This window comes from Dermacentor andersoni, chromosome 2, assembly GCF_023375885.2.
Source record: "Dermacentor andersoni chromosome 2, qqDerAnde1_hic_scaffold, whole genome shotgun sequence".
In the NCBI taxonomy this organism is placed as follows: Eukaryota; Metazoa; Arthropoda; class Arachnida; order Ixodida; family Ixodidae; genus Dermacentor; species Dermacentor andersoni.
Window position 1 is genome coordinate 45,418,107 of NC_092815.1, and position 27,812 is coordinate 45,445,918.

Below are 27,812 nucleotides of genomic sequence, written 5' to 3' on the forward strand. Positions count from 1 at the left end.
TATCCATAGGCACTAAACCAAAGCAAACCAAAGCTCCCCAGCTGCAGTGCTCGAAACAATGTTTCGATCCGGGATCGCCTGGCTGAAGCTCCAGACAAAGCTGAGCATCGCCATCTTTTCTCTGCAATGCCTGGTAAGTATAATGCCTGTCAGAAACGAACAGAGACACACGCCGCGAGCAGCGCATCGTTCGTGCCGAACCTCGCGGTTTGCCCAAACTACAAATTCACGCACCTCCTCTTTCAGCTCATAAATTCCATTCTCCTGTTCTTCACGCTGAAAGACAAGGTGCTCCTGGAATTCGACATCGAACAGCAGCGTAAGTAAACCAAAATTGAGAGCAGGAAATTTACATTATATATATATAGGATATGTGCAGTTGATGTCACCGAATGACGTGATTTAACCGTCCCGTAGCCTGGGCCATGAGACACGCCGTAAAGGGGATGGGCAGGGGTCAATTTTCGTCGTCTGAGGTTGTGTAACGTGCACCTTAAAAGTTCGTCGGACAAGAGCTCTCGTTCAGCACATTCCGCGTCCGTCGGAATGCGACCGCCGCCGCCGCCGCTGCCGGGATGCGAGCTCGCGACCTCAATCTCAGCAGCACAATGTTGTAGGCAGTGAACCACCGCGCTGGGTCGGGTCTCCGTCCCGATACGTAAGAGAGGGCACGATTTGGTCATCGTCGTTGTCTTGCGTATGCAGCGGGCGCCCTGCAAGGCAGCTCCGCGGTGTGTCCACGCATCGACTCTGGAAGCGTCAAACGCGTTGTCCAATTCGCACTGTTGTTATAATGAATTCGCATAATTTTTGTTTAATTTCTTTACATATACTAGCTGATTGTAAAAGGTCAGCCTCACCTCGTTCCCTGTCGTTTTTGTCAAAATAACAATCTGGCGCTTTCTAACGGTGAGTAGCAGTGACTTGAGGAAAAAAAAAAAGCACTCCGCATAACGAAAAGGACACGAACCGACGTACTGAAGCATCCTCTCTTACACAGCGCTCCTCCTGTACGTGATAACTCTCGTGGTCCGCTTCCTCGCGGGCGTAGTGACTGACCTGGGCCTCCTCATCGGCGTGTACTTCGTAAGTGCCACTAAAATGTCGCTTGTCAAGGACCTCTAAACACACTCCACGTGCACTTCGTAACGGCGAGCTACATTTTCGCATGGCCTCCAGCTATGCATTTCCTAACGCTTAAAAAAATTAAATTATGGGGTTTTAGGTGCCAAAACCACTTTCTGATTATGAGGCACGCCGTAGTGGGGGACTCCGGAAATTTGGACCACCTGGGGGTCTTTAACGTGCACCTAAATCTAAGTACACGGGTGTTTTCGCATTTCGCCCCCATCGAAATGCGGCCGCCGTGGCCGGGATTCGATCCCGCGACCTCGTGCTCAGCAGCCCAACACCATAGCCACTGAGTAACCACGGCGGGTTTTTTTCCTAACGCTCTCGGAAAAGTTTGTAAGCTCAAAATCGTTCTGTCTATACTCGCGTGCAACTTTCCGTGGCTATGAAGGGAAAGCTATAGACGGAGGCAAAGCGCACACAAGTGACAGCTCTTCTGAAAAGAGTCCCTTGTTTTCACCCACGTTAGTTTAAGCTGGGCAAGAGGAAACAAGCAACTTATTAGCAGCAATTAAATAAGACAAAACACACCACTGACAGTAAAAGTTCACGTATTTTGCGGCTTTTCCCTTCCGCATCTGGGCAAAGGCGATACCGTCGCACGTAGAAGCTGCGTCGATTCAGCGTCTGTTCTATAGCAACCGAAATCACTTGTCAAACGCTGGCGGACTACTTGGCGTGGTAACACATGTTCAGAAGCTCCGCCCCCGCAGGTTTCCCTTCATAGCCCCAGAAAGGTGTCCGCTAGTATAGCAGGCCAATTAGCGAACAACGACAAAGTACGCGCGCCATGTTGGAATCGACGTCTCTGACTGACTTCTCGCGATTTGCTTATTTATGCATGTTCCCCTTGTTGCAAGCAAGTCGTCCTATGGCTTTATTGGGAGTGGTCTCTCTGTTCGACGAATGCTGCTACCCTTGCAGTGCATTCTAATCATTCGCGTCACAAGCCCGTTCATTTCGGGCGATCTGCTGGCGGAAGGTCCAACGCAGTGTACGGTTGTCCGCGGGGATTAAACAACAAATTCGTTAAAAGCGCCAACACTTACACAGCGCTGTCTCGTCGTGTAGCACACAGGCTATTATATTGTTAGACTTTCTATTACAGATAAACCGTATATTTGCAAACGAAGACAGAGGCACTAATGAAAGCTGGAGGAATTAGTCTACCCATATGCCTGGCATGCATAGGATCCAGCTGAATAAAGTGAAAGATGAAAATTACACATAAACCGTAGCAACAAGGAAAACTATAAGATCAATACACAAAGAAGAAAAATCAATTCAAGTAAACATGAAGGCTAATGAAATAAAGAGAAAAAAGAACCGGGACACATATGCGACAAGAATGAACTTTTAAAAAACTTGATTAATGAAGCCCTGTGGCTGTGTCACGCAATAATATTAGCGAAATGATTTTTGAAGACTTGTCCTGAAGTATTAAAGTTTTCTTTCGAAGAAATTCACACCAGTAGAATTTTTCTGAAATCTGAGGAAGCGCGGACGCATTTTCGTGACGTCACACTCTGCAGCTCATTTGTATGCATAGCAGCGGTATTCTATTATAACCTTAACGCCGCTGTGCATGTATATATATATATATATATATACCACAACTCTTGCGCACCAGCGAGCCTCGAGCACAATAATCTAACTCTTAATTATACTACTTATCGCTGACGTTTTGTAAGAGAGAGCTATAAATGGGTCGGAGTGCACTCAGTCTCAGCAACTCCGTACAGCGCCACGAAGGCAGCGTATCGCTTCAGCCAATCGGAAACGAGAACCGCTATCCGGGCCTCAAGAAAAGAGGAAGGCTTGCCCACTGCTGATCTTTCAGCGACGCTACCATTCAGCGCAGTGACGTAGCCAGGAATTTTTTTCCGGATAGGGGGGAGGGGGGGGGGAGTGGTCCCACTTGACCAGGAAATGGGTGCGGGGCAGTCGGGTGTTGTTGCACGACGTTTTATGTCACGCATCTCTGGTACGCAGAAATTTCGGGAAAGGATGGTGTACGTGCTGGGGTGTCTCAATGCGCACCACCTCCTCCTCCTCCGCTCTGCACATAGTACCCCAGTGATAACAGTGACGTCCTATGGATATCTTATGGACATCCACCGCCAGGACATGGATATTCCGAGGGTGTGCCGAATACATCCAGCTAGCGTCCCTCACATGAACATTCGGCCGCACTTACTGCGTCCTGTGGACATCCCTTGCATGTCCGCGAGGGACATCATGGGGACATGCTGCGTACATTTCACGGACATTGGCCAGGGCCTTTTGCATTTATGTCTATTACAGTCGAAGCACACGCTGTGTAGGAGATGCAACGGGCAGAGCGCCCACACATCAAGAACAGACACACTTTCTGCATGCGTTAGGCGCATACGCAATTGTACGGAAGCGCAGCGTACTCCTCATTATTCTATACATCCCGCCAAGCGCAAGTGACTTAAGGAGCTAATTGAAGTTTTCATAGTAAATTGCGTCAGAATATTCGTGAAGTGTGCGCGCGCACGAGCTGCAGACATGACAGCTTCGGATTATAATTCGAACATTCGAGAAAACAATGCTGTTACGAGGAAACTCAAAGACAATTAGGCCTCACTTTTTGGGGGACACACATTCACCGTGCATGTCAAAAAAATGTTCATGTGGGATCATCCGTGGTAATATATCCGAAACAGGTCCATGTGCGATATCCTCGGGACATCCGTATTAGGATATCCGAAACTGGACGTCCGGCGGATGTTCTATTTGTCCCCGAAATGGTGCATGGAAATTGGGACAAGATTCGGATGTCCTATGGACGAATTGTTTTCACTGGGCCCGACGTGCCCTGTCCCTGCCCCTCCCCTCCCCTATGGCTAGGCCCTTGGCTGAGCGGGAGAATCAGCGGTGCACAGTGCGGACAGTGGACAAGCCTTTCTGCCAGTTTTAGTAACATGGTCGGCTGACATGCCCAGTGACTTCTCTGGAGCCTAGAACGCACATTTTGGTTTCGCGAAACCGCCTCCGTTGGCGCATTTCACTTATCATTTCTTGTGCGGTACACAACGCAGCTGACAGAAAAACTGTGCGACTCTTTCGTAAATAATGTGCGGTTATTATTTCGCAGAGCATGAAGGCTCTCATAATCGTGAACGTTGTCTGGAAAGGGACCGGTGCCATCTTCGACATCGTGCACGGCGCAACGTTCTTCCCTCATGTCTACCAACAACTCCGCCAGCTGATAGTGAGTACAAATTGAGTGTACGCTAACACTCGAACCAGCTAATTTACATCCCTCTTAGCGTATAGGCATACACTCCACAGAAAATATACATATCTGTAGCAGCGAGCAATGCGCGACTCATTCTACGTGAATTGTTATTACGTCGCATTCTAAAATTACTGGAGTATCAGCAAGCTTATCCCATACGAATAGCGTAAAATTGAGCGTCGATAATAATGAAGGCTTAAGCATGTTGAAAAGCACGCTTCATCGTCGTCTACGATACTCGCAATCATCAGATTAAGCAACGTAGGTAGCAGCATGTGTCGTTCTTTAAATATAAAGGCGAATCAAAGTCTTTGCCGCTATTTTTTATTAGCCAAAACAAGACGCATACAGGTCATTACAAATATACGTACTATTCTACGTACCTTACACTATTTTTCCACATAGTCCCCACACCGGTTCAGACATTTGTTGAACAGCAGCACTAAATTTTGAGATGCCCCTGTCGTCAGTCAGCAACGCACGCGGCCTCACCGAACGCTCATTGTCATACAAGTCTTCACGGCCTTTTGCGCATTCACAACACCACTTCCTCACACTTCTCAAAGCAAGACACCTTTCCCCATGCGTGGACTGCATTTTCCTGTGGATTTCGATGGGCATCCGTCCCTTGCTCCATAGAAAACGAATCACACTTCGTTGCTCGTACGCCGTAGACGTGTGAAGCACGACCGACATCCTCAACGACTGACAGCAGCGCCGTGCCGCGAAGATACCAGCAGACAAGGCCGGTCCGGTCTAAGAAAGGTCCACCACTGGGAATGGATATGATAACTTCGCATTCACAGCGGTAATATGGCTAAAAAAAATAGGGGCGCAGACTTTCTGATTCGCCCTCGCGTACGTTCGCAGCGTCTCTTAACTCGAACCGCTCCCATGTAAAATATGGAATTTTTACCACTTTAGCACTTTATTTGAAAGCAACATCGATCTCAGCTTGTGTGGTCTTTCACGCCGCCCACTTTTCCGTTCCATGTTCCCGGTTATTATCTACGACACTCAAAATTTCGCTAATCGAATTCTAGACAGGTACTGTAGCAGTAGATTTTATAGAAACGATTTTGGAAGGGTCGATAGCGATGTATACCAAAATTAAAAACAACTTTCAGGATCACATCTTCAGCAATGAAGGCCTCTCAAGCGTTGTAAGTTATCTTTGCGCTTCTTTTCGTCCCTTTCTTGACTTTCGGTATCACTAGCGTATTGCGTTTTCGAGCATCGCACAATGTTCTCTATCCAGGGGTACGAAGAAACGCTAACCTGTACGCTGTACCTCTCTCTTGCCCTACTAATGGTAAGTTGCGCGATACATCGTAGACCACTTCGTCCGAGTGCTCTGATATACACGACCATATTAAGTAAACTAACAGGTAATCGGTTTTATATGGTTGTGCTTAACAAAAATGGGACCACGATCGGAGATTATATATATATATATATATATATATATATATGTATATATATATGTATATATGCGAGCACCTATATATAATATGCAGGAGCGGGGATCGAGGGTAACTGCTCTTTCATGCATTGGACACTACCTACAGCTTGGTGTATGAGTAGCAGCTCCAGCGACCTCACAAGAATTAAAGGTGTCTCAGATCGTGTTTTTTCGCACTGCAGGCGCCGAACTTCGTTATGGCCGCTAAAAATTGCTGTCATTCAATCGAATCCAATCCAGACGTCCCTGAAGCTGCAGGAACTGTGAGCTCATATCCATGGAATTGCATTTTCCATTTCTGGCCGTCAAGAATCGGGTGGGCGTTAGAATCGAAGAAATACGGTACTCCGTCGGAAGAGAGTCCACTCGTCGTATGGAGCACATGTTCAGTCAGCTTGTTACCACGCAGAGCCTATATTTACTTTGCCGCGGAGTACGTGAACGATCGCGTTAAGTGAACTTAAACACGGGTTCCCATAAACAGTTTTGTTAGCACTGCAGTGGAGGTAGTACAGAACCACAACTCTCTCCTCCCCAGAACTCCAAATTGTGACGAGAGTCGGGTTGGAGTCTGGACTCGGCGCTTTTCTGTTTTCAACTATAGGAAATTTGCTTGGAAGAAACCGCAGAGGAGCTAATTGGCAGCAGTGTGCTGTATATGCCGAGTGGGTTCCAACTTTCCTCCTCGTAAATAAAGGTCAGAGCCCGGGATGTGGAACATACTGCAGCTTATTAGCAAAGAACTGCAATTACCCCTATTTTTCGGCAGCCAGCTCTCGCGCATACTACTCGTAAACGTTAAAGAAAGCGATTAAAATTGCAGTTACGTTTTATAAATGCAACTGATTGCAACTATCAAAGCTTAAAAACTGTGTAGTTACGCAAAAGGTCATCGAATAATTTTACGCCACTCGCATTTCATCCTTCTAGTCAAAATTTAAGCTTGAAGTAAGCTGGCCCAGATGTTATATGCGTTTCTTTTTTTCGTTGTCATTGACGTGAAATCTGCATGCGTCATTGTTTTCGGAAGCCCTCGTGCGTGATCTTTTTCGACGTTTCCTCGTAAGGTGCAAGCTGTATACCATTGAATGAAGATTTTTTCGATGTAGGCGCTATTCCTGCGGTTCGCATTTCGTTACTGTATACGACGACACCATCGTAACAGTGTTCACTGTTTTTTTTTTATTTAGCTCCCCAGCTTTATCTGCTGTCGTTTCCTTACCGAAAGATTAAAAAATAAAGAACTGCTAGGCGTCCGTGCCTCTAATGTCTAAATATGTTGCTATACACGAGACCCGCGTAATTCAGGTTATCACGCGTCTGTAAGTCTTCCTCAGACTTCCGTCGGGAGGCGCCACCCAGATGGTGCTCTCCATAGAATTTCTCATTATACATAGTATGCACGTACGTCATTCAACGATACTCCGCGACTTCCGGTTTACAGCAGCGCCATCTTGGGGAACCTATAGGCCTATGCGCGCGCCTGTTGATAAGGTACCCCAATATGGCGGAAGCAGACGACAGCAGCGGATGTGACGTCACGTGCATACTATGTATAACACCTAGAGGGAAATCTGGCGCCACCGTCTATGGGAGTTTCTTAAGCGGCGCCGTGTCGTCATGGGAATGACGCTATTCTAGGCACTATAGTATATGTGTCTGCGAGGCTCGTGTTGGCTGGTGTTGTAAGAGGCTTCGTCTAAAACGTGAATATGGCTACACAAATAATGCGTTCTTAAAGTAAAATCTTCATAAAATGTTTAAATTCACGCATACTACATCTTTACTCACCTGCAATGCATGACCAAGCGAAGAAAAGCAAGAACAGATGACAAACTGTTTCAAAGCTAGCGCGAATCTTGTCGTCTGTCCTCCAACTTTGGCGGCCCGCTGATACTTTTTACGTATCATATAATTCTACACGCAATTACAAGTCCTCATAGTTAAACAAAATATGTTTTTGCGTAATAATAAAGCTAAAACAGCTTTTTACGTCCTGTTTAGTAGAAAATGAATCATTGTGACAGACGGAACAGTGCTTACCAGGCGCGTCTTCAAAGTGTCCTCACTCGCCAAGAAAGATGCCAATCCGAAGTCACAATATGCCGACATTCCCATGCATACCACAGCGCAGCAGCGCCAGATTTCCCTCTAGGTAATATAGTGAGGAACTCTATGGTGCTCTCCCCACCATCGTAAAGCAGGCGCAAGCCAACTGCGCAAATGCTGGCCGACGGAGGAGAGTAGGAAAGGACGATAAGAGAGGGTGGTGAACGGTCGGATCGGCCGCATCTGGCTGGCATTGAAAAAAAAAAATAGAGGAGACGCTGACCTGTGCTTGCGGCACACAAGTCCTTCAGCAGCTCATTTACTTATTTTCTGCACAATTTCCAATTTTTTCGCTACCATTTATTTAACGTTCTTGGAAAGCTACTCATAAAACAGTAATTCACTCTTAGCTCGTTCGCAACCAGGCGCAAAGGATGTGAGCCTATTCGTGCAGCTTGAAAATAGTTAGCTTGTGTTTAAAGCTGATCCAAAGTGTTCCTGATCATTGGTGGCCTATATATATATTTTTTTACTAGTTGGTAAAAACGTGGTACTTAATTATGCCTAAATAAATATCCCAGCTGTATATATAAGCGCCAGCATTTGACTATTCAATGTTCGATTCTATATTCGATACTTAATATTCGCATTCGATTTCTATTCGAAATAAAAATATCATAATTGCCCACCTTTCTAGCTAACAATACGTGATTATTCGTTTGCGACAAGCCACGCACAACTCTACCACGAATTGAGCCGTTTGCGTCAGGCCTGTTATCACCCCGCTTTGTCCACAAGGGGGCGGGCTTAATTTTTTGTTCCTATTTTTGTTCTTATTTGAACTTATTTGCTCTTAGTGTATTGAAATATCAAGAGTAGGAAGCATACCGTTATACGTGGCCTTTTTAGACATTACAGGAGCGTATGACAACGTAAACCGCAACATTTTGTGGGATATTCTGGAAGGGGAAAGCTTATAGGTGACAATTGTCTACAGCTTTTGAGAGAGATTTACCTAGAAAATACAGTCTGCGATGAATGGGAAGGGATGAAGAGCGAGGAGAAAGTTGATATCAACAAGGGACTGAGGCAGGGGTACCTTTTATCCCCACTTATGTTTATTATGTACATGGTGAGGGTAGAGATGGCGCTAGAAGGAAGTAATATCGGGTTTAATCTTTCATACAAACAGGCGGGTACAGTAGTAGAGCAGCAGCTTCCACGTTTATTTTATGCGGACGACATTGTGTTACTAACTAACAAGCAAATTTCCAACGTGTGGCTAATATTTGTGGACAGGAAGGCGAGAATTTGCGTTTGAAATTTAGTGTTAGAAAATCAGGTGTTATGGCATTCAATGAAAACAGTGAACAGACAGTGACAGTACAGGGCCAGGAAGTACCTCGGGTAAAAGAATACAAATATCTTTGTATATGGATAAACGAAGGCAATAGATATATGGAAACACAGGAAAAAACAATAATAGTAAAGGGGAAGAGAAATGCAGCCATAAAGAAGCACAGAGCGCTATGTGGATACAACAGGTACGAGGTGCTCCGGGGTATGCGGAAAGGTGTAATGGTTCCAGGACTTACTTTTGGAAATGCGGTTGTTTGCTTGAAATCAGGGGTACAATCAAGACTCGATGGGAAGCAAAGGTCAGTGGGACACCTCGCATTGGGCGCTCACGGGAAGACTACAAATGAAGCTGTGCAGGGTGATATGGGCTGGACTAGTTTTGAAGTGAGGGAAGCTCACAGTAAAATTAATTATGAAGAACAACTGAGCAATATGGAAGAAAGTAAATGGGCTGGGAGAGTGTTGAGGTATCTGTACAAGAAAAACATTGATTCACAGTGGAGGAAAATAACTAGGAAGCTTACCAACAAGTATGCGGCATGTAGGGTGAGCAATACAGCAACAAATAACGTCAAGCGGAAAGCCAGCCAGGGAGGCTGAAATAATCTCATGGGTGGTGGCGATGGAAAAGAAACCTGCCATCAGTATCTATTTAAGAGGAAAAAGCGAAATCAGGAAAGAAACAATTTACGATAATTGAAAGGGAAGCTCATTACTTTTCGAAGCGAGATCAATATGCCTTAGAACACGCACCTACAAAGCGAGATATAAGGAAGACGAAGCATGTGCTTGCTGCAGTAAAGCTAGGGAAACGATAGAGCATGTTTTATTGGAATGTGAAGACGTCTGCCCAGTGGTCGATTTAGGCACCACTGGCCTCCCTGAAGCCCTTGGGTTCAGCGAGAGCAGGGGAAAGATAAACATGTCCGCAATAGAGATTAGTAAGAGGCGATTGGAAGATTGGTAGAAAAGTAGGGATACGACATAAAACGGAGACGTGCAAAAGCAAAGTTCACAATAGGGGGTCAGAAAATTTGTAACGACAGAAAGCTGAGCTAGTTGGTAAGGATTCATTATGCAAAATAGAAGTGAGGCGGAGAATTACGTAGGCAAAAGGGGGTCTGAAAAAACTAGTGAAGCTAGGCAGTTCTGTAGGTAACTAGCGACACAGACCTGCCACGTCCCTTTCTCTGACACCGTTCGTGTTGTCCACTTCTCTGCTCTTGTGTCCTGTCTGCACGCCTCACTTCTATTTTGCAGAAAATTTGGTTGTGGGAGTTCATCGCGGTTTCTTTTTTCTTTTTTTCTTCATTAACCTAGGTAGGACATTTGGCAGTATAATAGTAAGAGCTTGGTGGCGCAACCCACTGCCCCGTTCCACAGGGGAACCTTATAACATCCATCCATCCATGGAAACGAACAGCGCCGGGCAAACCGCATGGCGAGGCCCTCCGACTTAGGCAGCTCCATGCTTTGTATAGTCATAACGACGCAGTTATTTCTTTGACTGCGTGTGAAGACGCTGCAGAACAGACAAAAAAGAACGCACCGGCGTACAGGCTGAAAAAATAAAATTCTGAAGTCCTAGTGCGAAAACCGCGATCTCATTATTATTGAGTCCCGCCACTCGGGAATAATTTGAGCCACCTGAGGTTTTTTAACCTGCACCAATGCAAGGTACACGAGCATTCTTGCATTACATTCCCATCGGAGGTACGACCCCCGCGGCCGGGATTTTGAATTCGCGACCTCGGGCTCAGCAGTACAACGCCATAAAGCGGCTTTTCAAGCGAAGCTTGTATCGCCTCACTTGTGTCGGCATCGGTGTTGGTGTCGCCGTACGAAAAAAACCTAAGCCGCGCGAAAATAAAAATTGCTTGTCGTGCTGCAGATTCGAACCACCTACCTCCTGGTTTCGAGACCACCACGGTGGCCGATTAAAAAAAATTCGGCCGCTGCCGGTTCATCATACGCACCCTTTAAAGCGGGGTTCTATATGCATTAAGAAATAGACAGAGCAAGGCGCGAGCCAATCACAGACGTCCCCTTTCTCCGGAGGAGGGAAAGGGTGTAATCGCGTGTTCGTTCGCTCGCCTCGCGCCCGCCGTTTCCCGTCAGTTCGGGCCAAAGCCACCTTTGGTTCGGGCCCGGCAGTCAGACGGGGGAGGCCGTGTTTGGTTCGTTCTGCCGAAGAGCAGGCTGCGTTGAAAGAACGGCAGCGGGAGCGGGCCACGCGTCGTGCGTTCGTCCGAAGCACAGGCGGCGTTTCATGAACGCCGCCGGGAACTCGCCCGAGATAGGGTTCATCGTCGACGTGCCGACCTCGCCGTGAGGGAGCGCGAAGCCGAGGCGTTACGACAACGAATAGCCGCGGATCCCGAGCTTCGCTTGCACCGCTCTTCACAGTAGTGGAAGGGCGGTCAAATTATTATTATTATTATTATTATTATTATTATTATTATTATTATTATTATTATTATTATTATTATTGCCAGAACTTTCACATCGCAAACACAAAGGGTATCGTTTTCTCTTACAAAGAAAGCGATACATAGTTATACATATAAACACATGTCCAAGCTTGCATGCATACATATCGTGCGGTCAGCCACATTGTAGCTGGCCATGTTTAATATTCCTGTAAAGTTGCGAGGGGCTCAATCCTCGTCAGCCAATCTGGGGGGGGGGCATTCATAATCTTTAATCACATCAATGAACTTATAACACCATCCCGGTAAAGTAGACATGCAGGCCGCCTGTCGGGCTCACAAAAAAAGCCGGCCATTCGAGCCCGCCATAAACAGTGGAAGCCCATTAGCATAATTAGGCCCACAGGCAGTCCGCCCTCACTTTCTACAGCTAAAAATATAATACCTATTCGATTTAAGGGCAACTCTTTCTGTAGTGTTCTTTGAAGAATGTCCAAAAAAATAAACCCCTTCCCAACAATGCAAAAAAAAAGCGTGGTCGATTGTTTCCACTTTAGATATAAGGCAGTTTGCTCCCCAAGGGAAATAAATACCCTTATCTTGTAAAAAGACCCGTACCGGCAAAGTTCCGGTGTGTAACTTGAAGAAAAAGAGATATTGTACGTGGCTGCACCTCACCTGCATTTTCCTAGCACGCCTTAATATGTCATGTCCCTGTCCTCCACTGTATATGGCTCTTTACATAGGAACCGGTATAATCATGTCAGGTGTGCCCCTGTATGATTTCTTCCGTGATACCGAAAAAAGGTAACCATTAGAAAAGCGCATGGAAAAAAAAACGGACACAGTCAACTACTTCCTTTAGGTACCCTCGAAGTGCACCAGGTATACTTAAATTGTACACCACGTAAGCCGACAGATTCTTGCTCAGTCGCAACTGGCACATTGTGCGCAGAAAGGGCCCACGGACGCCTCGAAAAAAAAAACCATTCACTAACTGCTTCACAAACAATGTAACAGGCCCATGCCCCTGTCTTTTACTTCTCTAGACAAGTTCAAACGGCTACATTTCTCCCAGTCTGATGCCCAAATAAACATAGCAAAAACTCTGAATCTTTTGCACATATATACGAGAGCAAAAGAACACTTGCATGACGTACCATATCGTACTTATTAAAAACAAGTTGCACACAGTGGCTCTCGCAAACATTGAAAGATGAGTGCCTTTCCAATTTGTTTCGAGCCAGTAGTACCCACGGCCCATGCTTCTGCTCTAGCTCGAACGAGTGTCCCGCGATAGCGGTTCTCCCCGAATTGCTTCAGCTGTTCCAACTTGATTAGGTCATCTTTAAACAGACCAGGCTCTTCGCTTTCCAGCGCAGTTATTTTCTGCAACGTTGCTTTCAGCGCGCTATCTCTCATCTATCCCCGGTGTTTTAACACGCTGCTTCTTTCGATTGCCTTTATTTTAAAGCTTTGTTTGAGTAGTTCGCAATCTACACGTATCTGATTGTTACCGTCCAGTTTAACATATTTTATTGCTTCAGACACAAAATTGATAAAAGGCTCGTCACATAATAGCATTGCTGAAGTTTCCATAGATCCCAGATAAAACTACACTTTTTTTACACCTACATTGCATTTGGCTAAGCAATGGTTCCAGAAAAAAAAAACGCGTAGTACACAGTAAAAGTTAAATCCAGGTATGATTTGAAGGGACACGTAAAACCTGCCTAGGCGAGCATGACGAGAACCCTGAAAATGCGTGTAGTGCACCTCGCGTTCCATTTCGAGACATTCGGCAACGTCGGCAATTTCATGCTCGTTCTTTCATGCAGTTCTTTTTTAAGCTGTGCTCTCGTCGTTCGATCCAATTTTTGTCGCTCTGTAACAGTTGTTTCGTGACCGTTGAATGTTTCCCAATATCCGAAAAGAAATTGACTCGGTCGTTATACGCGTTTGGCGTATAAACGCAAATGAGCCGCCAGTCACGCTCTCCCAACGAAAAACCGCACCACACAATCCTACCCGATGCACATGAAAAATAATTTTGTGTCACAAAGCGTTGCAACTTTTTAACAAAAATAATGCAGACAGCGGATGCTCCAATGGCATGGCTAACAACAACAAAATACTCAGACATGAAACAAAGCACCGTGCTTCCAGTTTCCGCCGCCCCTTCCACTTTCGCTTCTTGTATTCTTGATCCTAAAGGAAGGCAAGGCTGTGGCAAGAACCATACCAAGCCGTATGCGAAATGCAATGTAGGAGCGGTGTACGAAATCCCCCTGGCGTGTGGCAATCCTACATCGGGCAGACAGGACGGTGCCTGAATGATCGAGCCAGGGAACACGAACAAAAGTTAACGAAAGATGAATTGGCGCACTTGCCTGCACACTGCAATGCCTGTCACTGAGCACCTCTTTTTAAGGAGATAAAGATTCTGGGGATAGCCAGGACCAGACTGCACGCGAACTGATGCAGGCTTATCACATAAAAAAGAAAGGCCAAGACTGTGTTAGTGACACTTCCATTAGGTTGTTTCAATCGGAACTAGATATTTTTGATAATTGGTTGCCCCGCTAGGATGATGAGTTTTCTTGTGTGCTGCGTTCTGCGCCTGTTCTATTTGTCTATATATACCCACGGGCTGCCGTGAATAAAGCAGTTGAAAGTTACCGCCCGTGTCGTTTATGTGTTCTCTTCCGCTGTCCCCGTCTTTATTTGCGGTCATTATGATATGCAGTAAACTCCAACTAGGCCAAACTGAAGTTCTTCTGAAGTCTAGGTCCTGGTCCGCCAAAAGCCGATCAACCTGACTCTGCTTTTTCTTAGCAGCCAGTCTTCGCACATTAAGTGTGGCGAAACTCAAACGCTGGTTTGAAGCAATCGTTCGCCTTCAGTGTTAGAGAGGAACCTGAAGCATGGTGCTTACCTTCAACGTCTATAGCACATCGCTAGACGCCACCGTGCTTGTCCGGTTGCCCGGCGTCGTTTTGCTGCGGAGCCGGTTTGTCCCCGACCAGCCGCTCTGTCGGGACGTTGGACAGTGGCTTGTAGCCGGAACGTCTCCCAAGGGGCGCCTTTGCGGGCGGTCCGTCCGTCTTGCTTGCCTCTGGGCTGCCTTTGAGGTGTTCTTTCTCCAGCGGTCACTTGACAGCCGCGCCATCAATCGGTGTATGGGTGGCCCCGTCTGGTCTTGGCAGGCGGTCGGTGTGTCGACCACAGCAACTTGAGGGAGATATACCTCTTTCGCGGCGTGTTTCATTTCTGTTACCGGTGTCGTCGAAGATTCAGCCGCTGGTTTAGGCGGCCCATGTTCCTCCTCCGCGGCAGGTGCCACTGTGGTTGTCGCCTCCTGCAGATTAGCCACGTCACCTGTACTCCTGGCCGCGTCCTCGGCCTCAACCACGTCCATGGCATGCTCTGCTATCTTGTCACTCTCATCCTGGCCAACCGATGCGCCGTAAGACCACTCACACTTTGCGTTAGCATGCCCAAAACGTCTCCAGAGTGAACATCGGGACACGTTGCAGTGGCGGCGTATGCAGCCGCTTTCTTTGTAGCGCAAGCACTGCATCGGCCAGCCAAGGGCGACGACGAGGGCCAGCTAGCCGGCGACCCGGATCTGATAGGGCAAGTCATCCACGGCGACACCGCTCTTGAAGTTCAACAACACGGACCTCGTCGTGGAGCTTTTTTCACTGACGCCTTCGACGCGCCAGCGCTCCTGGCTCACCTTTAGCACCTCGCCAACGGCCGCAAATGCCGTCTGCACATCCTCGTCCTCGACGTCATGAAGTAGCCAGTGGAACCGCAGGTTCACCATCTGGTCCTTGGCATCGATGATTAGGCAGCGCCGCCCCTACACATCAAGCTTATTGAAAGCCTGCAGCCTCTTTGTTGCATAGGCGCCGCACATAGTGACCGCTCAGACATTATTTGTCTGGCACGCCCCCAGTGCGACGACTTCAGACAGCAGTCCAGGAGGGCGCAGCGCGTCACGAAAACCTTCAACCTTTTAGGGCCGTGTCCAGATCTCGTCGTGTCAAAACACGGTGTTTCATGCGACAAGACCCGTAGGCAGCAGCGCCAAAACAGTCTGATGGTCGCTATCGTCGCTATCGTTGAGCTTGTTTCCGCGGGTAACGCCCGCCAGAGCCGCTCCGTGGGAGTACATGATTACACGTCCGTTCGCTGTGGCTACCGGAAATAGAATGCTGGGCTGCAGCGGCGAGTGGCGTTCAGGCTGATAAACTATAATCTTCAGTAATAGCGGTTTGCGCTGCATTAATTGCTTTTCTGGAACGTGACAATGTGGCGGTGCGCACATGTCAGCTCCATTTTGGAAAGATGTCACCCCGGCCAGCGACTAGTGTTTTGGCCCGCCGCGTGGGAGAGTAGCATTCTGCTGCGAGTCTAGTCCCACGGCTCGTATCATCATCAGCAGCAGCAGCAGCCTATTTTTTACACCGAAGCTGTATACCTCTACCGTCCAAGGAAATTTTCATGTCGTTGTAAGCAAAAAGCTTCCCATACGTGGGCCGATCCCGAAGATAGCGCAATGCCGGGCCTACCCGTGGCGGAGGTGAAGCAGGCGTTAAGCACTCCCCGTACGTGGGCCGATCCCGAAAATAGTGCAATGCCGGGCCGACTCGCGGTGGAGGTGCAGTTCGCCATTAAGGAGCCCACATACACAGCTTCGCTGGTCATCCTTCATCACAGAGTGGAAGGGCACCGAGTTTCTTTTTATGTCCAGTACAGGACGAAGGCTTCTCCCAGCGACCTCCAATTCCTGTCTTGCTCGATATCGCTGATTCCAACTTGCGCGTGCGAATTTCCCAATTTCATCACCCCACCTAGTTTTCTGCCGTCCTCGACTGTGCGCCCATTCCCTTGGCACCCAATCTATAACTCTAAAGGTCCACCGGTTATCTGCCCTACGCATCGCATGGCCTGCCCATCTCTAATTTTAGAAGCGAAGCTTTTCTTTACGAACCTCGCCGGGTTTCTTGGCCGTGGCTGTTCCCTTGCCGAATAGGCCAACCAATCGCAGCGGAGCACCCGCGCCGCTGGGTTCCTTGCAGCACCTCGATATGGCGCTCGCCTCCGCGCATCCGCGGCGCCGGCCGTGCGGGAGAAAGTAAACAGAAACTAAACCAGAAAGCTAGTCTTCGTGCATTCGCGGCTACACGGTAATGAAGAAGTAAACGCTTCTTGGGTATATAATGGATTCGAATTACGCTACGTAGGTATGCGCATGCATGCCTCTGAAACCATGATGCGTTCAAGGCGTCCGTCGTATACTCGCTAGTAATCAGCAGCTCCGCTTAAAGGACTCTGAAACGATTCTGACGATATTGCACAAACGTAATCAGTCGTTATGGTAGATCCTTTTCGTCATTAATTGACGCATCGAAGTGTTCCGCGTAAAGCGTGTAATTTATTATAAGGTTTTAAAAATGCACATCTCTACCGATCGCAGCACGCCACTCGGCTGAGTTTTCAGCCTTCCCTTACCAGGTGATGCGAGGTGACCATATGACGCCAGTAAGGGCGAGTTGTCCGATTGGCTGACCAGGGCGCATAATCGACAATTTTTTCAACTTTATGGCGAACAAATGTTGTTCGTAATAGTTGGAACGTTAGTCAAATTGTTTCTATGACAAAGAAGGCAACAGAAAGAGAATGCGCAAGGTCAATTTATCCGTACACTCAAGACTTCCGGGGCACAGCAAGTGTTTTCTGCTTGCATTACAACGTACGCTGTGTTGATGAGAGCTCCGTGGTTAGTGTTGGTCTCGATCTTTCTTTTCGCGAGCACCACTGTTCGCCTGTTACGTTGTCGGCTGCAAACGTATCGACTGGCAATATGTCAAGCTGCCACATCGTGTCCCTCTGCAGGGCAGCAGGCGAGTGGAGTGGCTGCAGCGCATAGGACTGTCGGTCTTCGATCGGCGCCAGGATTTGTGCGTTTACGGCCATCACTCTACACTCTACACCGGAGGATTACTGTCATAGTAGTTTTTTCGCGTGTCCGGTATTCGGGTAAACGCAAGCGCAAGCGAACTGGGCCTGGACGTTTCACAGCATGAGCGGAGGCGCAAACGTGAACGGTCTAAAGATTGAGGGGCTTTAGAACGGTCCGCACGGTGCAGCCACCTGGTTGCACAGAGCGCAATCAAACAACAATACAGCAGTAACGAAGTGTATTCTACTTTGCTGATGCAGTGTAAATTTTTGGCAGGAGCATAATCTCGAACTCGTGATCTTTCTAAATGTTTAAAATGCTTTACACTTTGTTAGAGCAATAGTAGCTCTTCGTATGGTTGGTTAAGCTCTTCCACACGAGGTGACTGGACTGTGCAGACCGATCAGGCCACTCACGTACGACTACGCTAAAGCTCCTTTATCACAGCAATAGTAGTATGGAGGGGCTTTAGTTTATGCCTCCACCCATCCGTCGAAACGCCCAGCTCAGCTGTGGTTACCGGAATACCAGACACGCTTGGCACTGCGACAGAATGCTCGCAATGCACACTGCTTTGATAGCTCTCGCTTGGGATTGACTGCAAGGCGGCTGGCGGAGAGGCTTCACGCACTGGCTCCAAGACAAACGGAAGTAGACAATGCGACGTCCCATCACGACGCAGAACCAGTGACAGCAGAGCTTAGCCCCAATCACTCGGCAAACCAGTCGGAGAAAAAATGCATGGCTATAGAGGATGGTAACTTGTAGTCGTCCGCAGCTCTCTTAATACGAGATGCTTCACACAAACTGTGTTGATTTGCTGCAGCTGTACTTTACACGTCTACAAAATTTGTCCGAACCGTTTCAGGGACCCTTTAACAAAAGGTTTGGTATGATTTGTGTGTACCTGCGCTTGTGTGCACGAGTGCACTCGTGTTTTGACTTTTTAACCACTCGCCCAAAGCTTCACTGATTGTAGATTCCAACTCACTAGATGTGCTGCAATTTTTTTTCTCTTAATGTCAACCAGAATATTGGCTATACCCCTTCTGCTTTGATTCACATCACTCCCCTCCTGTCTTTTAACATTACGCCTAACATTTCTCGTTTTATTGCTCGTTGCGCGATCCTCAACTTGTTCTCGAGCTTCCAAGTTTTTGCCCCATACGTTAGCTCTGGTAGAATGCAATTATTGTATTATTCCTTTTGACGACAGTGGTGAGCTCCTAGTCAAAATTTGGTAATGCCTGCCGTATTTACTCCAATCCATTTTTATTCTTATGTAAATTTCCTTCTCATGATCAGAGTGCCCTGTGTGTAACAGACCTAGTCGGATACAACTTTAGAAAAAAGGGGGCGTTTACTCCTCCGAGGCGGAGGCAAACGAGCACCCACCAATGGACGCGCACTCTGGACTAACGTCATCAGCCGGACGGCCGGTGAGCCTAAAGCCCCTCCATCCACGCGCCACCGCCGGTCGGCGGTGACGCGTGGATGTAGGGGCTTTAGGTGAGCCCGCCGACGGAGATGGCCGCCCGCGCTTCGAACTGGGTGAGGTCTCGTCAGCTGTGTGCTTCAGCCCCTCATCAGAGTGAATTCCAGAACTGTTTGTGGTGGTCTATCATGCCGGAAATATTACTACGAGCTTACGATGCGGCCGCGTGCGTTTATTCTGAGCCGTGATCCGGCGAAGGAACACTGCAGCGAGCATCGCTGGCGCTGCGCTATACGCTTTCCCTGAAAACAGGATCCCGCTACGAACACGCATCCTGCGTGTTTGTTCCATGTTGTTTTATTTCGCTCCCGAGTGACGTTACAACGAGAAAAGTTTTCCAAAGACTGGTGCCTACTGTTAACGGCGGATGTGTTCGTGTACTGTGTCGCTGCATTTTTCGTCGGACGGGGTGAAGTGATGGAGCAAAAACATTCTCAGGAGAAATCGGAAAAGTGTGCGCGCATGAAACAAACCTACGAGTGTCTCAACAGAAAATATTTGCAGAAGAAGCCTTCAACGCAAAGATTTGTCACCGTCAACTAAGCGTGAACGATCATTGTCAGCAGCGAGATAGCCGAGCGTCTAGCGACGGTGTTCGAGCGTTGTGTAGCACCATCAATTGGTTGCTGTCCACCAGTGCTCACTGCACGCGCAAGCTGTAGAATGCGTGCTGTGAAATTGTGAAAACACAAAACCAAAAAAAAAATATGATTGTCATGCTATTTAAAACCAAGAGCATTTATTTAAAACGATGAATGAAGCATTTTTGTACCTTCCTGTCTCGACCGTATTCTCGCCCCAGGTTTGTAATGGTTGCGATAAATGCATTGTTTTATATAAGTACTTTTCCAATAGCAACCGATTCATTTTAAGCTTGGAAAACGAGTAGTAGATACGCCGTGTACATGTAAATACGCGCAAAAGCCATGCGGAGCTGCTTTCTACTTTTTTCGCTTGCAATGAAGCTAAAGAGCAGACGTCGGGGAGCGTTGTAGAAGGCACGTGGTTATTTTTCTGTCGCTATCCGGCATGTGCTGTAGCACATGAGAGCTCTACTAAACCAGTCATCAAAGTACAAAAGTCTTTATTTATACCGAGAATTACGCGTTTCAGGAGCACGATTTTTCGAGCGGGACTATTTTAGTCGCGGAGGCAATCGGCTGTCGCGTTTCGGTCATCTGGGCGGGGCCTCCCCTTTTTTCTAAAGTTGCATCCGACTATAGATACGCTTACTCCTGCACAGACTCTACAGGCTAACTGGCGATGATGAATTTTTGTTCCCTTGCCAGGCTATTGAATATTACCTTTGTCTTTTGCCATATTAACCTTCAACCCTACTCTTACACTTTCTCAGTTAAGGCCCTTATCATTTGTTGCAGTTTATCCCTAGTGTTGCTGAACAGGACAATGTCATGTGCAAACCAAAGGTTGTTGAGACTGGTAGATTGTCAGATGTGGTTAGAACGAAGCTCTGCTGCGGTTCACTTCTTCTGTTCTAATCAAACTGGAGCTAGTCATAAGTGGATGGCACCCGCAGGATAATGGCAAAATGTTGAGTCATCCTTGGAAAAGCTGTTCATATTAATCGAGAAATTGCTCTAAGTGGACTCGGCAGTCTTTTCTTTGTCACTTCAGACAACGCGGCCACAACGCACTTACTGAACGACTTCCTTTGCCATTACAGGGCTACGGGACGTACAGGATCAATCTTTACTACAGGGGACTGTACATGGAGGATGCCAGGATGACAACGGTAGATGTCGCAGCTTCCCGTATCATTTCCAGTGTGTCTAGTACGTAGAAATTGTGCCACTTCCAGTGCACTGTTGTAGATAGTATTACCAAGAGATGACGGATTTATAAGCTTTGTGCAATGTCACAGTAGTTGTATTTGCCATGCTAAGCTTGCACCTGATGGAAGAAGTGAGGTTTCCATGTATTTTAGGTGTAAGAGTTATAGTGCATGCTTGATCCAAGTAAGTGTTCCTAGCAACAATTGGTCTGTTCAGACACAGTTATGCTATTAACAAAGCAAAGGAAAAAGCTTTAGTCAATTGCAAAACATATAAATACTGGATTTAACAGCCAAGAGGTTAAGTAGGTTTTTAATAGCCATGTAATTCATACTAGAACTCTTACACCTTCAGCAATGAGGATCACTTTTGTTTGTTGAACCAACCTAATGAAGGCCCAAGCACATGCACGTGATTTTTGGGTGACAGCAACGAGCGACAGGTTTTGCCGTCATGGAGGGCGATTCGTCGCTGTCGCATCACAGCTTTTTGGCTAGCCAGAAAATTTCACTTGTTGCCCTGAGGCCTGCACGGCGACAGCGTGGTAGTGCAACAACATGGCAACCAGTCTGCCCAATTCTATCTAAATTCACTCTTGCAACTTGCTGTCGTGACAGCAAAAAAATAGTTATATCAGCCACGGCATTTCATGCTGGCAGCATGGAACTGATTCTCTCTAGTGATGACAGCATATTAAACATAGCACTAATACACCTTTGTTAAAGCATTGACCTCATGGTACGGTTGCAATTTCTTTACGGGCACACAAATGTATTTCTTTGAACAGCAAAGTAAATTTGTGGCTACATTTTCTTACAATGTCGCTTGTATATGTGGTTGCGTCACATCGTGACGCAACAGAGTCTGCCTGCACAGCACCACTGCTGTGCAATGAGTACAAGTGCAATGAGTCTTTGCGTAAGATGAAGGTTACATGTTACAACCTTCATACAAAATGCTGAAAGATTGTATGTCGCTGTTAGCAGCTAGTGCGATATGCTCAGCAGCTCAGAGAAATGTCTGTCTTGGTTTGTTATAAGTATGCTGTCAGATGTTAACATGTTGTGATGCAAGTTAATTCTCTAAGTGAGATAACATTTTCAGTTAATATGTATACAGGTGCATCTAAAAGACAATGATAGTAGGTCTGCAGGAATAACAGTAACAGCAGTACAGGCATAAATATTCACTTCGTAATCGTGCAACTGGTCAACGTTAGACGATATGGCAACATAAGAAAGGCACGAGTTGCCACACGCTTCCTTTGAGCACAGAGCAACATACAACGTAAGTGTGCAAGATGTGCCAGTAATAACCAAGTGTACATCCTTGCAACCACATAATAGCACTGCACAAACTTTCTTGAATCTAGCCAGTTGTGACTCACCATAGGCTACAAACAATAGCAGTGCCTGCTGCATTATAGCAAACCAATGAGTTTCCCATAGCCATAGCATGACTGTACCCATACGTATAATAATTTCTCCCTCTCTCTGTCAAGCTTTCATTGCTAACACATTTCTTGTATCACAGACCATATGACATATATACATATATGACAGACACAGAAACATGTGCTCAGTAATGAGTATACATGGACCCAATAGTAGAAGCTGCAGCAGTCCATGCACAGTTGCTGTCTATGCAGACTCAAATGCCCAGATCTGGCATCAGCCAAGAAATTCAAATAAATGTTTCACACATTTCAAAGTTCATGCAATGTGTAAGGGCACCTTGTTGTATGGGAAGTTGATTTATTGTGGCAACTGAAAGAGCTAAAAGAAAATGGCAGGCACATTACTTATTCATACTTTAGGCATTGCACAGGTCAATGTGTGATGTTGGTTTTTCGCTTACTTTTTACTATCGTGCAACGGAACCAAAGATTAAGCACTACTTCCGCATACAGTGGTCAGCCACATCGATGACAACCGGCTGAGCAACAGGCTGTCTCCTACATTTTATACTGAAAGTGCATAAAGTTAGGCCAAGTACAATTACAGCTAAAGTAATAAAAATTTTGAGCATCTCTACAAAGGGACTGCACTGATTGATACCACATGAATGCACTATTAATATACAATAAAATGCAAATTAAATAAATTTTGTAAAAAGAGCTGCACTGTCACCATGTTAATGTGCCAATGTGAACTGATACAAATAAGTCACACCTCTTGCACATGTTTACTCAAGAACATAATGTGGCAGGGTAGCCATAGCAAGTTGCTAAAGACTCCACAATTAATCATAGTGTCGCAGACACTGGCAAATGTGAAAATGCGAACATATATTTCATTTTTCTCTAACTTGTTTGCATTTCAATTTACACTGATGGTACGTTCATCACTATACTCATGATAGCTGTGGCGGATGCAAATGCAAAGCCACGATGTCTTATGCCATTGCCTAGGCTTTTTATCGTGGCTCCCAAAAAAGAAGACTAAAATATGTGGTTGCCACACAGCAGCAGGCACCAATAGCGACAACTAACTGTGTCATTCCTTTTTCTCTGCTTTCCAGATTCTGACAACAGACACAAAATAATTTAAATAAACATTTATTTTCATCTTCTGAAAAAACAACTGTGGTACTTGTTTCAAGCTTCAAGAATGCACCCCAAGAGAAATACCATGCATTGTTAATCAGCCAAGAGGACAGCTAGTTTATCAACGTCACTTTTTTTCTGCTTAGGGCCTGTCAGAAAGAACAATGACTAGTGCCAATATCGGTAAAGGAGCACCACCAGAAGAAAAAAGAGTGTGAACTACATAAACCACACATTATACACAGCCGAGTCTACTCTACTAACAAAGCAATGCAGCACCACTTCACATGCAGCCCGTCAATCAAGACACTCCGAGAGACAAGAAGGTAGTCGGACAAGGCTGCAGATGAAGAACAAAAAAGAACTCATTGGAGAGTATCAGCCAATGGCACAACACGATGCAGGATACACAGACGGTGACAGCATCTCTGGTATTGCAGAAGGACTGAAAAGCGGATGAGTTGGAACCTATCCATTCCTGGGCAGCGCACATACAAACGAAACACGAGAAAGAATACAGGACAAGCGCTCTAGTATTGTCTCGTGGCGATGTGTTCCAACCAAATCCTCAACACTGTAAGCAGCTGCTGACCTGCTCTTTTCTTCAAATGTGTAACACAAGGATGTTTACAACGCACCTGATTGAATGCAGTCTGTCAAAAGACATTTTCAGCAATGCTTCTTTTCCTGTCTGTGTGTCCCACACCGCAGTATACGTCAGGCTAAATCACACTATTATGTTTGAATATACTACTTAAAAGACAGGGGGAAAAAGAACTTCCTTGAGCTCTGGCATTATTAATCAAGCAAGCTGCCATTAAACAATACCTTTAAGCTCTTCATCAACACTTGATTTGCCCAGCATTCATCAGAGAACCATTATGGCTGCAGAGGCCACTTGGGACAAGTGCTAATGGAAAACATGCATTGCAGTTCGCACAGTGGTACAACACAATTACTGAAGTGGCATGTGAAAAGGTTGCAAATGCAGTACTTCGATAGAGTTCTCCTTACACACTGTCTATGCAAGTTACAGCTGTATATATACACACACTCCCAAAGGGTATGACAGGGTCATCGGTCAGTTTTCCAAAATATGCACAGGTGTGCAATGTTACGCCGCTAATGTTGGAGGGACATCACATTCTGCAAAGTAGTGCTTAGACTTTGCAGATTACACAGTTGCTTCGAAAAAACCACACACAAACAAAAAGAAATATAATATTAACAAAGTTAAAACGAAACGCCCCTGATCACAAGGAGTAAAAATTGCACTTGCCAGCAACATGCAGTGCTGGTGCTACTAATATGTGATGCACCTCGTAACGGCTGCAAAGTCAACATTGTTACAGCTTTTTGTAAGCAAAATCTAGAGTTAAATGAATTGATACAGATGCCCATATGACAAATTTACTGGCAGCACAGTACGTGTCTTAGGCAACATATTTGCTCCCACCATCACCATCATAGCTTCACGATACATTAAAAAGCATCACACAACTGGCTTCTGGATAGTTGCACAAAAAGGCAAGCTATACAGACAATGAATTATGAATGAATGCATGAAAACACCGCTCACAATGTGCAAGTTTCCATACTAGCGCACACAGCAAACATGCTAGTAGGCTATAAATGGCGCACCAAGGATCAAGTTCGCAACAAAATTCCCCATCACCTCATAACTACCAGGAGTAAACTAATTACTTTGGTGTCTATCATTAGTGTGCAAGCTACTGAAAGCGGAAAGGAAACAGATGACAAATGGTACAATCATACACACATAATGTTGCCACGAAAACAATGGCCTCAATTTACACCATATATCACATACTACTAGAAATGTGTCATTCTTTTCTCAAACGCGCAGTTCAGTTCAAACAAAAGAACCTTGGCAAATTTACCCACCAGTAGAAACCCTTGCAGATCACACAACCCAAGCAGACAGTGCAAGCTCTTGTACGGCGAAGTATCTGCTAACTTAAGAGACTTCAGGTGCTTCGACAATAAAGGCAGCATGACGCACACATACACAGGGCATCAATTGTTACAGATCAGTTATCTACAGCCCCAGTCAACATCATGGGTGTCCATTACCCACCATGCATGTTCACAACTCCAGTGGGAAGATAGTTACAATGTTAACCACCTAACACAGCTTTATGCTAGCAGGCTTAATAAGCTTGCAGGCTGAGGCTTCCACTATGTCATTTCTGTAATTGCCCTGCACGCCCATTAGTGCCTTGCAACATTGCCTCGCAAAAAAAAAAAAATACGCTGACAGTAATTGTCCAATGTTAGCATGCGCCACTCAGTGCAGGAAATGCCTGTCGTGTGCTACAAGTACGAATGAACCAAACGAAAATTGTGAAGTTTTTCTCATAGCGCAACAAGCACGAGGACGTAGAAGAGAAAACAGACACAAATGGAAATGTCGCAAGATGTTGCTAACCTTAATTATACTGCAAGTACCTACTTATGCAATGCTTTAACAGTGATATTCAGAACACCTGCCTCCTGCCATTTCCTAAGGCTAACTAGGATTAATAACTTGGACACACAGACTGCTTCATGAGATTACCTCTAGACTCCCACCAAACAAGAGCAGTGCAGCAGTTTGAAAAAGTGCCGAATGGGATTTGGGGGAAAATTAAAGGGCTGGCTGTGGAAGCCACACGCATATTCTCACAGCCTGAATGACTGAAAAATGGTTAACATGATAAAAAGAAAAGATTCTTTCCGTGTCCAGTAAAACAAAAGAATACGCAGACAGCTATACACATGTGCACCTCACATATTAGTGTAACACTACCAGGTTGGCGTTTGAGAATGGTACGTGCTCCCTACAGTCATTATCTTAAACCTTGTGCAGTGCACTTTAGTCCCACAACAAACAACGTAATTTCAATACTGCACTTCCTTCCCATCATACACGTGGTGCATACCGTATTTTCATAAATATTGCTGTCGGGGGGTGGGTAGGTCACCTTATCCGTTGGAGAATAAAGTTTATTCTATCTATCTATCATCATCTAAGCCTCAATGCAGGAAAAGCACTGCACACATAGTAATGCTTGTCACAAAACTATGGCATAAGAAAGACGCAAACGCAAGCAACTAGAGCACACAACAAGCTTGCATCTGCACCATCTTCGAACCCCCAACAAGCAACTGTACCAACTAGCCCGACCTTCAGACAGATAAAACGCCCGCGGGAATGAAGACAATTATTGTTGTGTGAGAAAAGCAGACTTCAGAAGGTATAAAATTACTGAGGAGCACGGAAATTGCCCTGCCTGCAAAAGGCAACTCCTATCCTTGCACTTTATACACTACAACCGCAAGTGGTGCTGGCTTTCACCTTGTGCACTTGCAGAACGGCCAGGCCTGACCTGCACTTCATCTTCAGCACCGCTGCTGATGCTGCTGCTGTCCACGTCCCGATTTAGGGAGTGCGCCGTGCTCACATGTGTTGGGCACGAGCTACTAGTTGGCATGCCACTGTCTTCTTGGTGGAAGCTGGCCGTGTGAAGAATAGGGCGGATAGAGGAGCCCCGCACTACGGTCGCAGCCTCTGTTGGCTGGTGTAACAGCGGGGGCACGCCACCGAAAGTTCCACCACCACCACCACCAAAGCCCGCTAGCAGAGGTGTGCGCTCTGTGGCATTGGCCCCTTCGTCTTCGGTTTCCGAGTCAGAGTTGGGGTTCATGCCTGGAAGGATCACCTTGCGCTTGCAGATGGGGCAAGTACGCCTGTTGTGCAGCAGCCATGGCTTGATGCACTTGCAGTGGTATGCTGCAGGGCACAAGGAACAAAGGATTCAATTGTTCACCCAAAGTTCAATGCTGTGACAGAAGTAGCTAGCGCCGAATGACTGGACATCATACTAAGGATAAAGGGCGTCCCAGCTAACATTAGCCAAGCCCTTAAAAATAAAATAACAGGATATATGAGGATGCAACCAATGGTCTTCTGTTAGCAGTGGCGTACTGTACTTGGATGATCTTTTCTTTCACAATTGAGCTATCAATAACTAGATGGGATTAACAAACTTTTCTTAATTATTGAATTCAAGGTGTAAGTTTTTATAGAAAAGAAAGTAATAATTGTGTTTTAAGACAGCCAATTCAGTTCTCAGTATGCTATGCCTCGCATACTAATTATGTTTCCGCATTATAAAGAAAATGCACGAAATATGAAAATAGCTGCATGATTACACGTCTGCGCACCGCATCACCAGCAGTAACAGGCATTACTCAGAAGAAATAACTGCTCAATGCCTGACTTGGCAGCGACGTGAAAGTGGTGAGGCATC

General features: G+C 46.2%; 2 protein-coding genes across 4 annotated transcripts in view; one reads left to right on the plus strand and one right to left on the minus strand.

The window, feature by feature from the left end:
• On the plus strand, positions 1-23,903 carry LOC129387724 (uncharacterized). 2 transcript variants are annotated; one of them, XM_055077213.1, is made up of 7 exons: positions 1-133; positions 247-319; positions 1,001-1,086; positions 4,253-4,369; positions 5,524-5,559; positions 5,655-5,708; positions 20,846-23,903. In XM_055077213.1, the coding sequence occupies exons 1-7, from the start codon at positions 59-61 to the stop codon at positions 20,960-20,962; spliced, it is 558 nt and encodes a 185-aa protein (XP_054933188.1). In that variant the 5' UTR covers positions 1-58; the 3' UTR covers positions 20,963-23,903. The 2 variants fall into 2 exon arrangements, with proteins under 2 accessions (XP_054933188.1, XP_072142495.1); XM_072286394.1 differs by lacking the exons at positions 5,524-5,559; positions 5,655-5,708.
• The window catches only part of gzl (godzilla E3 ubiquitin protein ligase), a 58,964-nt gene continuing 54,647 nt past the window's right edge, over positions 23,496-27,812 (minus strand). For both annotated transcript variants that reach the window (XM_050189412.3, XM_050189413.3), the window contains exon 9: positions 23,496-27,292. In XM_050189412.3, the coding sequence (XP_050045369.1) occupies positions 26,829-27,292 (464 nt within the window). In that variant the 3' untranslated portion in view covers positions 23,496-26,828. The remainder of the gene's footprint in view (positions 27,293-27,812) is intronic.